General features: G+C 46.4%; 1 protein-coding gene across 1 annotated transcript in view; it reads right to left on the reverse strand.

Moving 5' to 3' along the window:
* The window catches only part of DNAH2 (dynein axonemal heavy chain 2), a 2,538,822-nt gene that overhangs the window by 175,367 nt on the left and 2,349,433 nt on the right, over nt 1–14,022 (reverse strand). Inside the window, exon 77 of the mRNA XM_086946066.1 lies at nt 2,549–2,697. Within this exon, the coding sequence (XP_086802192.1) occupies nt 2,549–2,697 (149 nt within the window). The remainder of the gene's footprint in view (nt 1–2,548; nt 2,698–14,022) is intronic.

A 14,022-nucleotide genomic window follows, 5' to 3' on the forward strand; every position in this document is an offset into this window, starting at 1 on the left:
GCAGTAGTGGCTCTGGGGAGCTTACCTGCGGTCTAAGGACCTCTGTGAGAATTTTAGAACTCACCACTGCAACGGAGAGCTCAAGAGCCAAGGCCTTAGCTGCCCTCGTCAGCACCACACTTTAAGCAGCTCCCTTCTCCGTAGACACGGTAGGAGGGGAGACAAAACCAGTGTCTGGGGAGGTATCCAGGCCACTGGCTTCCCCTAGTTCCTGTGTCCAGTCCTGAAATGACTGGCACTCACGTGCCAGAGGGTCCTCAGACCCCTCCCAGTCTCCCTCGTCGTCCATCACCTGGTATTTAGGAGTAAAGGATGGACTGAGAGTTCCTCTTCGGCCGGCGCCGAATGCGGCGTCGAGCGACGCCGCTCCGACGCCGGATCCGGACCGAGGGGTGGACCAGGGACGGTGCCGTGCGGGGTCGGCGCCGGGGGCGACACCCTAGGGGTCGATGCCGGCGAGGTCGTAAGGTCAACCAGCGGCGACCCAGATCCGGAACCGGATCCAGTGGGGCCATGCGGCGCCGGGACCGAAGTCGCCGACGGCGCCGGGGCTGAAGCACCCGGCCCGCTTGGGCTCCCAGTCGGGGCCGCAGAGCCCGAAGGCGCTGCGGAACCAGACGGAAGAGTGAGCAACCCCATGGCCATGAGGAAGGCATTGATGTATTCCGGCACCGCATTCTGCTCAGGGACCGGCGGGTATGGAGCAGGCCGCGACGCCTGCGGCTCCGGTGGAGCCGCGTTTGCGGTGTCACCCGAACCCCCGGCCGCATCGCACGAGCGTTTGGGGGAGTCAGAAGCGCGATGACGCCTCTTTGACTTCCTGTGCCTCTTACCTGAGGACTTGGAGCCCGACGAGTGGTGTCGACTCGACGAGCTGTGATGACTCCGGCCCCGCGACTGGTCCCTCTGCCTCCTTCTGGACCGGGACCTCGAACGGCGCGGGCCGATTGCCGGAGCTCGAGACGCTTACGGGACCGCTCCCGCCTAGCCTTCGACGTTAAGGCCCGACAGTTGGGGCACGACTTGTCATCGTGGTCGGGCCCCTGGCAATGTAGGCACCGGCGATGGGGGTCGGTAACCGACATCAGTCGGTTGCAGTCGGCACAGGGCTTGAACCCGGGCATCCCTACCGGCACCGATGGAGTCATACGACTCGAAACGGATCCAAAAAGGATCAAAAAAGCTTAGTCATAAAGTGACTAAAGGGTACCACTTTCTCCGGACCTGCCCTTGTTGGCGCGGAAAAAAGAAGAACTGATGTCAGCGCACGAGGGCGGCGTCTAAGTACTCCGGCGACGTCATCCCGGCACCAACGATACCGACGACGGACGCGGAGCCACAGATTACGCCTACCGACGCGCAGGGGTAAAGCTACGCAAAATTTTCCGGATCCAGACCGACGCCTGGGGATATTCTAAGGTAAGGAATCTAATACTAAACTCTTTCTTTCAGATTGCTCAATTCCAAGTGCATTAGTACTGTGACGAACTGTGCGCATTTCGCTTTATCAGGAACCTTTCATGCTTTATTTGATTTCTTTGATGCTAAACTGCCTAACGTTTAGGAGCTTCGTTATTGCGATGAACTGTGCATACTTTGTTTTGCTTATATAAACTTTGACTGTTTTTTCCTTACTTTTCTCCTTGTGTTTTCCTTCCTTTCTCCCGGTCCCCTCACTTCATCACCTCTGTCATTGACCTACTGCTCCTCTTAATCTTTCCTTCTGTGTTTTCTCCTTTTTTCCATGCCCCCTCCCTTTGTCACCTCTGTCACTGTCAGTTTGCTCCTCCTAATCACACCTTACCCCACCCATTTACATGATTATGAATATGTGGATCTTCTTGTTGATCTTGAATTTATGTAACTACATCACCTGTTTTATACAACACTATCCCTACCTCTTTACAACCAGCCTTGAGAAAGCCCTTGACCTGCCGGCTGTTCGGGAGAAACACGTATCGGATGTTTATTGGTTACCTGTATTCCTGGCATGAAATAAATACATCATATTATGCTTTAAAAGTACATCAGACTTTGGTATTTCTTACTCCAGTTACTTCTATATGTATATATCAGGCAGAAATCTTTTTAATGCCCCAAAAAATGTCTCTTATTTTTTGGCTCTTGAGTGTAGCCCCTTGACAGGTACGTGCCAAACACGAATTTGGTCCTGTCCCATTGCGCATGAACCCCGGCATCATCCACCCACCACCCCCGAAAAGGAATCTGAATTTTTATTGTAGCATTCAAGCTGATTTTAAATCTCATCCTAATTGTAATCATGAACTTTACCTTCACAGTTTATACTTATTTCGATTAAAAGTATTTTTCTGCTTTTTTGGTTTAAAAAAAAAAAATTCACAGTATAGCAGGTGTAGCCCTATTCAAAGTTGAGGGTTGTCCACAGGCACAATATAATCAAGAGATATACATGAATCATCTACCGGGATCTATATGGCATTAGTGATAAAAGATTGAGTTATCATGTGCAGCATGCTTAGGGAATGAAGAAAAAGGGTTTAGTTCATTCAATGCTAAAAACACTCACCGACTTCATATTCAGGACTGGCGGCTCCACAAACTTCGAACCCAAGTTGTTGATTATGAATGAAGTCACGCAGAAAGCCACTCTGTCCTGTCGTAAGGAACGGACGATGAGCATTCTCTGCATCTCATTGCAGGCATTTTCCCACTCACCTGGGGAGTAATGCATCAGATCATGTTATATCACGGAGAAAGGAAAATGCACGCTTTAAAAGAGAATAAATAAATATGTTACTTATCTGTAACTGTAGTTCTGCAGTGTTGCCATTCTTCATGGAGCCACCTGCTTGAATCATTCTCAGTTGAAAAAGTGGAAGACTCTGGGCACCTTTTATAGCCGAGCATAATATCAATCAGCAATAAAAAACAAACTAAAATGCATGCGGCTTACTAGCCCTTCCACCTCATTGAAACCAGCCCAACCTCCAGCCAATGCGGTGACCTGCTCTGAACTCCCCCACCCCCAAGGCCATCATAGTTCAGATTTCACAACATTTGTATGAGCAGGACTAAACAGCCAATTAGCCTCTAAGTGGAGAGGAGAAAGGGCTGCATGTGAATCTATAAAAATATGAATACTAGAGAACTGTAGTTACAGGTAAGTCACTTATTATTTCTCCAGCACTGAGATGTTTCATCGATGCACATGCTTGAATTAGAATAGCAAGCAGTGTGAGTAACAACATTACTACTGGAAGGAGGAACAGACTTACGTTATTGACAGAGACTACACTGAACTGACTGTTCAACAATAGATTCCCTCTCTGCTTTCACGTCCAAACAGTAGGGTCTAGAATCTTTCCAGGTGACTACTCTACACATAAGTTAGAGGGATCCCAGTATAGAGGACTGCTTGAGGAATGTACTCTGACTCCTGTGGACATGTGTCTGATGGCTTTCATATGCCAAAATGTGATTGTCGCCGAAATCCATCTGGTGATTCCTTATTTAAACAGAGCCTTGACTTTATTGAGATCGCACAGGAAACATGACTGGTTTATTCAGATGGCAGGCCAAAGGAATGTTTAGGCCCCTTTGCACAGGAAGTTTTTTCACTGGTGGAAATGCCCTGAAAAGACATCTGAGGAATGCTTTGATCAGTTTGCATGACACAAGTAAAGGAGTCACATCCACAGTATTTTGAAATGAATGCTCAGTGCACTTTAAATGATGTTTACTTAAGCCTTCATTGTGTTCATTGTGCTCAGGAGCTAGAAACTGAAACGCATGTCCTCTCATTCTGGGTTGTCAGTGCCTGATGGTGAATAAGTGGCATTTCTTTTTGTCCTTTGTTGTGAAGAGGTTGAGTGTGTTTTAGTCCACAGATGGAACACCGTGCATACCAGGTAATGATTTAACTCCCATTCACAGCGTTCTCCACTGACCTGCTGAATAGCTCTGCCCAGCCTTGGCCGTACCAAGGCCGTTGTTCTGCATTCACGGAGATTCTGTGCTGGACTGACCTAGTCAACAAGCACTGTTTTTCTTCGGATAGGATTTGTAAGCACGTACCTCCTTGCTTGATCAGATGTAATACTTTTACACAGCAAGTCTTTACATCTGTAGTCATTTATTTAACAGGTATTACTTTTAATCCCTTACAATTTAACTGATCAAACATTCATTTTAAATATATAGCACTTAATTTAAGTTTACATGTGTATACTATATATATTTATATATACATATAAATATATACTTATATACACATACTAGCAGCCTGTCCCGACGTTATCCGGGTATGAATTGCTGTAGTATATTGTTTTGTAGGATTTCGTTTTGATAGCATTTCTTATTTGTGACAGGCCTGTGCGCGTTCAGTAGTGCGTGAACTCGAGTTTCCCTACTTTATTTTTCCTTGCAATATTATATAGCGCGAACTCGACAACATGGCTTGAGCACAATTTACATTACAGAGATTAAGCGATTTGCCTGGAATCACAGGATGTTGAGCTGTTGCCGAGATTCGAACGTAGCTCCCCAGCTCTAAAGCTCGCAATTCTAGAACTTGTGGCGGGAGGTGTGTCTAAAAGTGTATGTCGGTGCTGGCCATCAATGAGAGAGACCTGTGCATTTTTCAAATGGGTGGTGAAAAAAAAGGAGTATTTTCCTGGAGATGTGGGCCGCCGTGCCATCAATTTACTTACCGGGGGAGGGTAAACACCCATTATTCCGCAACTTTCTCTCCGCATACCATCACTCCACATACTTTCATTACGAAAGTACCATGACTCCGCAATGCCATTATATTGCATGGCATTACATTTTATATGCTTTTACCACGCATACATTTACAACGAAATTCGTTGTAAATGCATGAATGGTAAAAGCATGTTTTTTTAACATGTTTGGATAAGGTAAGTATGGGTATGGGGTATGTGTTTTGGGGTACTGAGGTATATGTTTTGGGGTGTTTGGGTATTTTAAGGGTTCAGATATAGTTTTGGGTTATGGGGTACAGGGGTAGTTTTGGGGTTTAGTGATAGATATGGGTTTTGGGGTACAGGGGCATTTTTAGGGTTCAGGGCTAGGCTAGGGATTTGGGGTATAGGGGTATTTTTAGGGTTCAGTGCTAGGTTTGGGTTTTAGGGTACAGGGGTATTTTAGGGTTCAGGGGTAGGTTTGGGTTTTGGGGTACAAGGTTATTTTTAGGGTTCAGGGCAAGGTTTGGGTTTTGGGGTACAGGGGTATTTTTAGGGTTCGGGGTAGGTTTGGGTTTTGGGGTACAGGGGTATTTTACGGTTTCAGGGCTAGGTTTGGGTTTTGAGGTACAGGGGTATTTTTAGGGTTCAGGGCTAGGTTTGGGTTTGGGTTTTGGGGTATAGGGGTATTTTTAGGGTTCAGGGGTAGGTTTGGGTTTTGAGGTACAGGGGTATTTATAGGGTTCAGGGCTAGGTTTGGGTTTTAGGGTACAGGGGTATTTTTAGGGTTTAGGGATAGGTTTGGGTTTTGGGGTACAGGGTATATTTATAGGATTAAGATGGGTTAGTGTTTAAGGGTGTTGGGGTATTTTGAGGAGTAAGGGTGGGTTATGATTATGGGGTGCAGGGGTATTTAAAGGGAGCAGGGTGGGATTAGCAAACGATATGTGACATGGCATGAAGGGCGGAACGTACCACACACCCCCAGCACACGCCCACAGCAAAACGCAGACCTGCCCACAAGGGACTACTTTGCTGGCACGGTTCTTTTACCTTTTAAATGTATATGGTGGGCATCTGCATAGCCTATGTCCTTCTGCTGCAACTGCCCTTTCTAACGCTGTATTGGGTGTTGTGTTTGGTGCTGTGGTTCCTGAGATTACCCGCCTCAAAGGTTTGGGTTCTCTCTTTATTATATTAGTATGGATGAAGAAATTCAACACTAACATTTTTATATTTTTGAATCGTTTTGTTTTCATAAATATACTTGTAATTTTAACCTAATTATATTCTTTATTTTTTTGTTATAAAATAATTACTTTTTGGAAGTTATATAATTTATATTAATTTTAAAATACCACTTCTTATACATTTAAGTTAGTTTACTGCTACTATACACAACCCATCTATGGGCCATAAGAACTCCTTCTACCCATATAAACGAGCTGTTACATAACCTTAAAAATTCCTTACTATACCGATACTCTACTCATGGCTGAGCCATAAAAACCCTTTGCTACAACTATGCACAATCCATCCCTAAGCCCTAAAACTCTGTACTATACACATACACAACTCATTACTGAAACCTAAAACCTCCTAATTAGTCCTACACACTGCTCATCCCTGAGCCCCAAAACTCCTTAATACTTAGTACCCCTATTTTCTACCCATAAAAAATTAGATAATTATTAATTTTGTAAGTAAAATAACTTACAAAATAAAACAAAAATTTTGTATAATCCCTAAACGTAATAATTTAAGACTATATATTAATCCCTTCGATGCTTGTGACGGAACCATTCCGTCATCAGTCACGGTTGTGCTGTGCTGATGACGGAATGGTTCCGTCCCAACCACACCCATTTAAATCGGGGCCAGCACAGGAGGAGAATTCCTTTAGTAGCGATGAGGTTAATGTATTTTTAACCTAATATTTATTATGCTTTAAAAATAAAGGCCTGATTTATAGTTTGGCGGCTAGGGTACTCCATCATGACTGCGATGGAGTACCCTCACTGCCAAACCCTCAGTCCGCCACCCTATTTTACATGAGAGCAAACCTTAAGCATGACAGTGATGGAAACTACTCCGGCTCCATCGATGACCTACTCTGGCTCCATCAATGACGTACTCCTCCAATGGCTTGACAGGGTATGGGTCTGAGGAGGTTCACGTATAACATCACCGATCTGATTTAGAGTGGACAGTGTTGTATACTTTTTTGCTGTTTGTGATCACCAGGTTTTACCTGGTGGCGAAGGACAGTAATGACTCTCATACCATCGGAGATAACTCCTTTCGTGTGGGGGCAATAGTTTTAGCTTTTTTAATAATAAAATACAGGTTTAGGACAAAACTTGTTAAAAGTTTGATGGGTGGCTGTCATTTTTTGCCACTTTTAACACATTGACAGAAATGCTGTGGCGATGATTCCCACCAATGTTAAGAGATGTCTGCGGGCTGGCAAACATCTACATATATATATAAACACATATAGAGATATAAGCAAAAACATGTTATTAGTTACTAGCAGCCCGTCCCGACATTGTCCGGGTATGAATTGCTGCCGGCCAGTAGTATATTGTTTTGTAGGATTTCGTTTTGATAGCATTTCTTATTTGTGACAGGCCTGTGCGCGTTCAGTAGTGTGTGAACTCGAGTTTCCCTACTTTATTTTTACTTGCAATATTATATAGCGCGAACTCGACAACATGCCTTGAGCACAATTTACATTACAGAGACAAAGCGATTTGCCTGGAATCACAGGATGTTGAGCTGTTGCCGATATTCGAACGTAGCTCCCCAGCTCTAAAGTTCGCAATTCTAGAACTTGTGGCGGGAGGTGTGTCTAAAAGTGCATGTCGGTGCTGGCCATCAATTAAAGAGACCTGTGCATTTTTCAAATGGGTGGTGAAAAAATAGGAGTATTTTGCTGGAGATGTGGGCCGCCGTGCCACCAATGTACTTACTGGGGGAGGGTAAGCACCCATTATTCCGCAACTTTCTTTCTGCATACCACCACTCCACATACTTTCATTACGAAAGTACCATGACTCCGCAATGCCATTATATTGCATGGCATTACATTTTATATGCTTTTACCACGCATATATTTACAACGAAATTCGTTGTAAATGCATGAATGGTAAAAGCATGTTTTTTAAAAATGTTTGGATAAGGTAAGTATGGGTATGGGGTATGTGTTTTGGGGTTCTGAGGTATATGTTTTGAGGTGTTTGGGTATTTTTAGGGTTCAGATATAGTTTTGGGTTATGGGGTACAGGGGTAGTTTTGGGGTTTAGTGATAGGTATGGGTTTTGCGGTACAGGGGCATGTTTAGGGTTCAGGGCTAGGCTAGGGATTTGGGGTATAGGGGTATTTTTAGGGTTCAGGGGTAGGTTTCGGTTTTGGGGTACAGGGGTATTTTAAGGGTTCAGGGCTAGGTTTGGGTTTTGGGGTACAGGGGTATTTTTAGGGTTCAGGGCTAGGTTTGGGTTTTAGGGTACAGGGGTATTTTAGGGTTCAGGGGTAGGTTTGGGTTTTGGGGTACAGGGGTATTTTAAGGGTTCAGGGCTAGGTTTGGGTTTTGGGGTACAGGGGTATTTTTAGGGTTCAGGGCTAGGTTTGGGTTTTAGGGTATAGGGGTATTTTAGGGTTCAGGGATAGGTTTGGGTTTTGGGGTACAGGGTTATTTTTAGGGTTCAGGGCTAGGTTTGGGTTTTGGGGTACAGGGTATTTTTAGGGTTCGGGGTAGGTTTGGGTTTTGGGGTACAGTGGTATTTTTAGGGTTCAGGGCTAGGTTTGGGTTTGGGTTTTGGGGTACAGGGGTATTTTTAGGGTTCAGGGGTAGGTTTGGGTTTTGAGGTACAGGGGTATTTATAGGGTTCAGGGCTAGGTTTGGGGTTTGGGGTACAGGGGTATTTTTAGGGTTTAGGGATAGGTTTGGGTTTTGGGGTACAGGGTATATTTATAGGATTAAGATGGGTTAGTGTTTAAGGGTGTTGGGGTATTTTGAGGAGTAAGGGTGGGTTATGATTATGGGGTGCAGGGGTATTTAAAGGGAGCAGGGTGGGATTAGCCCACGATATGAGACATGGCATGAAGGGCAGAACGTACCACACGCCCCCAGCACACGCCCACAGCACAACGCAGACACGCCCACAAGGGACTACTTTGCTGGCACGGTTCTTTTACCTTTTAAATGTATATGGTGGGCATCTGCATAGCCTATGTCCTTCTGCTGCAACTGCCCTTTCCAACGCTGTATTGGGTGTTGTGTTTGGTGCTGTGGTTCCTGAGATTACCCGCCTCAAAGGTTTGGGCTCTCTCTTTATTATATTAGTATGGATAGTTAGAACCTAGTTTCCCTGGGATAGGTATATTTTTGTTTTGCTAATAACTGGCGCCATTTTGACGAATCTTCACAAAAGTTTCAAAATTGGCGTGCTAGTCACTTTAGCAGCTGTCTGGAATGTTTCGAAGTAATTCGTCAAGCGGGTGCCAAGAAAAAGGGGGTCACAATTGTAGGAGAGTAAGGTCTGCTGCCTATGGTCACCCACACTTATTGCTTTTGCTTTACTGGTTTTCGACTTAGATGTGGCTGTGGGCCTGGTCATCAGACCCACATCCCAGATGCACTCTCTCTAAATTCAAACCATGTACTCTAGGTACACACCCAATTGGGAATTGGTTTACCTTTTCAGCCCCTGTAGAGGTGTACCCTAGGTACTCAGGGCATAGGTGCAATCAAGGCCTACCAGGGGCTGCAGCATGTATTATGCCACCTCTGGCTGGCCACTCAAACTGACACAACTGGCTGATCACTAACTGGGGCAAGGTCGTGTAATCATCCCTTGCTTAGGTATAGTATTCCTATATCTACCCTTATATATAGACACACAGTAACCTATAAGTCACTCCTATGTCAGGCCTTAACAATCCTGAAGGCAGAGTGCTTGGTTATGTGTGAGATGGTGCTCTAGCAGGAGCTGAGCCTGTCTGCAGCTTTCGGAACCATGTCCTTATAGCTGTTCTAGGATATCGCCATACCATATACTCTTAAGTGCATTATAATCCTCGCAGTTACATGCTAACTTTGGTTTGGCTTTATCTAAACATGTTGTGTAAGGCTTTGGAATACTACCCCCTCGCCAATTCTGGCGACGGGGGTAGCATTCCACCCTTCTAGAGGGAGAAGACCTGTTGTTGCTGACTATCCCGGTTGAAGTTAACCAGAGCCCCAGCGTCACAAAATGGACGCTGCTGCCAAAGACACAAGTCTGACCTCCTGCTGCTGTGAGTCCTTCCAGCCACGGAGGTTTGGACAATAGGTTTCCTGCCTGGAGAGGTGCGAGCACCACCCCAGACAGGACTTTGTGTATTGGGACAGGGAGGGCTGAATAGATTGAGACACTGCCTGGGGCACACTAGTTGCTCCATGCATACCCCAGTTCAAACCGGTTGCTGGGGCACTCCAGCCCCAGCACTGGCGCGAAACTGGACAAAGGAGAGGGGGTGTAACCACCCCCCTTCCTGGTCCCACCCATAGGAGGGACCCAGAAAGTTATCCAGCCCCTTTTAGTTGTATAAAGCTAGGAGCTGAGTCTTGAGACTTTAGATTAGATCCTGAACTGAAACTTGAAACGAAACTCTGGACCTTCGACGTTCTGCTGAAGCTGAAGACTGAAGAATCTCCCTTGTGGCCAAGGAGTGACCACCCTGGGCAACGAGGCACAATCCAGCAGATCAACGGCTTGCTTTGTCGACGCTCCCGCCGGGACCCGAGCACAGAGCCTGACAAGACCCAGACTTCCAGACCTCTTTGACCCTCGCTTCACGTCTACAGCATAGACGAGATCCGTGGAGGTGACGAGACACGTGGGACCGGACATCTTGAAAAGTCCATGACTTGCTTCCTGTGCAGCTCCTGAGGTATCTTCGAAGCAGCCACTGGGGATGGAGAAGCCCCGAATCCGAGCTCCACCTGCACCGATGATCAGCCCTCCACACTCCACCAGTTCTGCGTGGGGCCCTTCTGCTTGTGTTCTGCTCGACGCGTTGTCTGGTTGCTGGCCCGTTGCCTAGTAGCCTCTGTGACGACAATCCTTTTGAATCACCTCGCTGGTCTGGTTGCTCCAGACTGGCCCTTGCATCCCTGCAAAGGGGAGGCACCTCAGACCTTACTGGTCTGCACCAGAAGCCTTCTTTGAATCCTGCGTGGGTTGCCTTTGCCAAGGCTTGTTGACTCCAATCCGGCGGTCGACCCCTCCATCTGCGAGAACCTTCGTGGGACAGCTCGCCTCCAGCACCTGGTCGTCCTCGACGCCTCCTAGTCCGCGTGGCTAAAGAGACAAGCTTCACGACAGCACCTGATTGCTCCTCGACGTCGTCTGGTTCCTTCCTGGTTCCACCCAGTTCCTGGCTAGTGACCCAGACTCTGTCCCCTCTGCTTTCAGGTCCTCTTCATCCTCGATCCAGCCTTGGATCCGCCCGGAAATCTTCCTCCTGGTCGCCTGCAGCATCTTTCTTCACAGGCTCCATAGGCTTCAACGGCGAAACCAGACACATCTTCACACCTATGCACCCACATCCTGTGGGTGAGGTAACGCGAGTACTTCGGTGCTCCCAAGGGTATTGACTATCCAAGTGTCTAGGTTTGTAGTTGTTTCCTCCTAGCTAGACCGGAAGTGTCCTAAATCCTTCTTTTTCTAACTTCTAAGTTCCAATTGACTAACATTGACTCTCGTGTGTGCGTAAAGACACTGCACGCGCCGCCTGTGGGCCTCCTACTCCTAACCTAAGGTTCAGATAGTGTAGCCCCAGCGATTCTCTAGGCCCTAGGCCTTTCCTTTTCTTGTGACGTGGTACTTATACCACTTTCTTAGTATATGGTTTGCTTCGCCCCTAGGGCCTAACTGTATTTTGTTCAACTTAACGTATTCTGACTAAGTAACTTGTGATGTGCTTTTGCCTCTGATCTCATAAAGAGTTCAGAGGAGTGTGTTAGTAAATAAATACATATATATTTTATATACATCCTGTGTGGTGTCCTTTCATTTGATATTCAAGGGGTTACATACGGTAAAACAGCTGGCTTTACACACCCTCAAGAGTCTTTTAGCCTAAGACTGTTCTGTCCGCGCTACCACTAGAATAGCTGGCCTATAAGGTTGACTTACAACCATCACCATAACATAAGGGTTGTTTGGATTGGTGCAAGGTGATCACTAGAATAGTGAACATCATATACCAGGCCAACTTCTCACATTGGTGTGCAGCGGTTGGGATTAGAGCTTGCTGTTGTTTTACCACTTGTAATCTTGAGATATCCTTTGAAAGATCACATCGGTACCTGTAGGTACATATAAAAACAAGTCTTAGTATACTTAGGTTCTAATGAACTTAGCTGTGGAAGAGCCTGGGCCTAGCACACCCTGACTACAACTCCTAAACAGGTTCTGTAGGAAAACAAATAGTGTAGGTAGGTGCAACACCCCACCGCACTAGAAACCATGTCTCAGACAATGAACCCCAGTTGTTCTCTACCTGCAGAAGTAGATCCCTTGGGGACTGCTTCAAGATATGAAGCCTTAGCCTTCCAAGAATTGAGACAATTGTGCACTTCTAGAAGGCTAAAACAGGGTTCAAACCCTACCCTCAAGTTCCTGATTGAGCTCTTAGAAGAGTATGATGCTCAACAGCCACCTAAGACAGGTGATACAGGTAGTACAGATAAAGTCTTTCCCTCCTCAGAGGATAACACTGATCTCCAGTACCAGTGAGGAAGAAGAGGAAGGGGTAGAAGAAGATAAGTCTGATCCTGAGGTAACTAGCCAGGTCCCAGTCAGAAGACTTAGCCAGGTTAACTTAAGCACCCATGGGAGTCAGTGTGGGCAGCACTCATACAGACCCCTAAGTGGACTTAACCAGAGGCAGAGAAGAGGAAGGTCCCACTCCAGGGACTCTCTCCACTCTCAAGCTTCAAATGGCTCTAATGGCCCTGCTCAGAGAGGGATGACCTCCCCTCAGAGAAGGGAACATGAGGCAAAAGTGAGAGAGGCTGCTCTGAGGATTGAGAGGCAAGAACTAGAAGTTGCCTTGGCTAAAGAGAAGCTTTCTCATGCTAGAGAGCATCGAGAGAGTGGGTTAGAACCCACTGGTGGCAGCAATATCCCTAAGAATAAAGATAGGTCCTATGAGAATAGAAACCTAAGCAAGATTGTGCCCCCCTATAAAGAAGGGGATGACATCCACAAATGTATTACTGCTTTGGAGAGGGCCTGCAAAGTACAGCAGGTACCCCAAAGTCAGTGGGCAGCAATCTTATGGCTCTCCTTTTCTGAAAAAGGTAGAGATAAGCTCCTCACAGTTAGTGATGGGGATGCTTACAACTACTCTGTCCTGAAGAGTGCTCTGATTGATGGGTTTGGCCTAACCACTGAACAGTATAGGTTGATGTTCAGAGATACCCAGAAGACACAGACTCAGGACTGGACTGATTTTGTTGATTGTGCCAATAAGGCTCTGGAAGGCTGGTTATTGGGAAGTCAAGTTAGGGACTATACAGGATTGTATAATTTGATCATGAGAGAGCAAATCCTTACCAACTGTCAAAACCAGCTATTGCATCAGTACCTGATTGACTCTGATCTGACCTCTCTCCAAGAATTGGAAAAGAAGGCAGACAAATGGGTCAGAACCAGGATTAAGCAGAAAAACCAGAACCAAGGGGGTGATCAGAAAAAGGCAGACCAGAAGGGTAATGAGCAGAAACAAAAAGACCAGAAGTCTTCACCAGGCCCCCAAAAGGCACAGGGGGAGGGTGGCTCCAAAAAGAACAAACGGAAACAAGAAGGTCCAAAGAAGCCCTGGTTTAGTGAGTGCACCAAGAAGGGCACAGCACCAACCACCATTGCCCCTAAGGCAACTGTTCCCCCTAGTCCAGCTGTTAGTGGTGGTTCCCAGCAAAAGGGTGTAGTAGGGTTGACCCTGGGAACTGAGGAGGACTCTGGCCTAGTCAGAGTACCAACTCAGGCTGTTCCTGTCTGTGATGGGGACATAGCAATGTCCTCTACTGTAAACCCCAGTAATCTGAGCTAGTACAGACAGACACCTTTTATAAATGACAAGATGGCCCGGGCCTACAGGGACACATGTGCCAGTGTCACCATGGTGACACCTAATGTTGTGGACCCTGACCAGATCATACTAGGTGAGACTTACCTAGTGACCAACGCTATCAATGCCACAACTACCTCCCATAGTATGGCAGTTGTTAACTTCTCCTGGGGAGGGGTAACTGGCCTCAAAAGAGTTGTTGTGAGTTTAGACCTTC

Source organism: Lissotriton vulgaris, chromosome 12, assembly GCF_964263255.1.
Source record: "Lissotriton vulgaris chromosome 12, aLisVul1.2, whole genome shotgun sequence".
Taxonomy (NCBI): Eukaryota; Metazoa; Chordata; class Amphibia; order Caudata; family Salamandridae; genus Lissotriton; species Lissotriton vulgaris.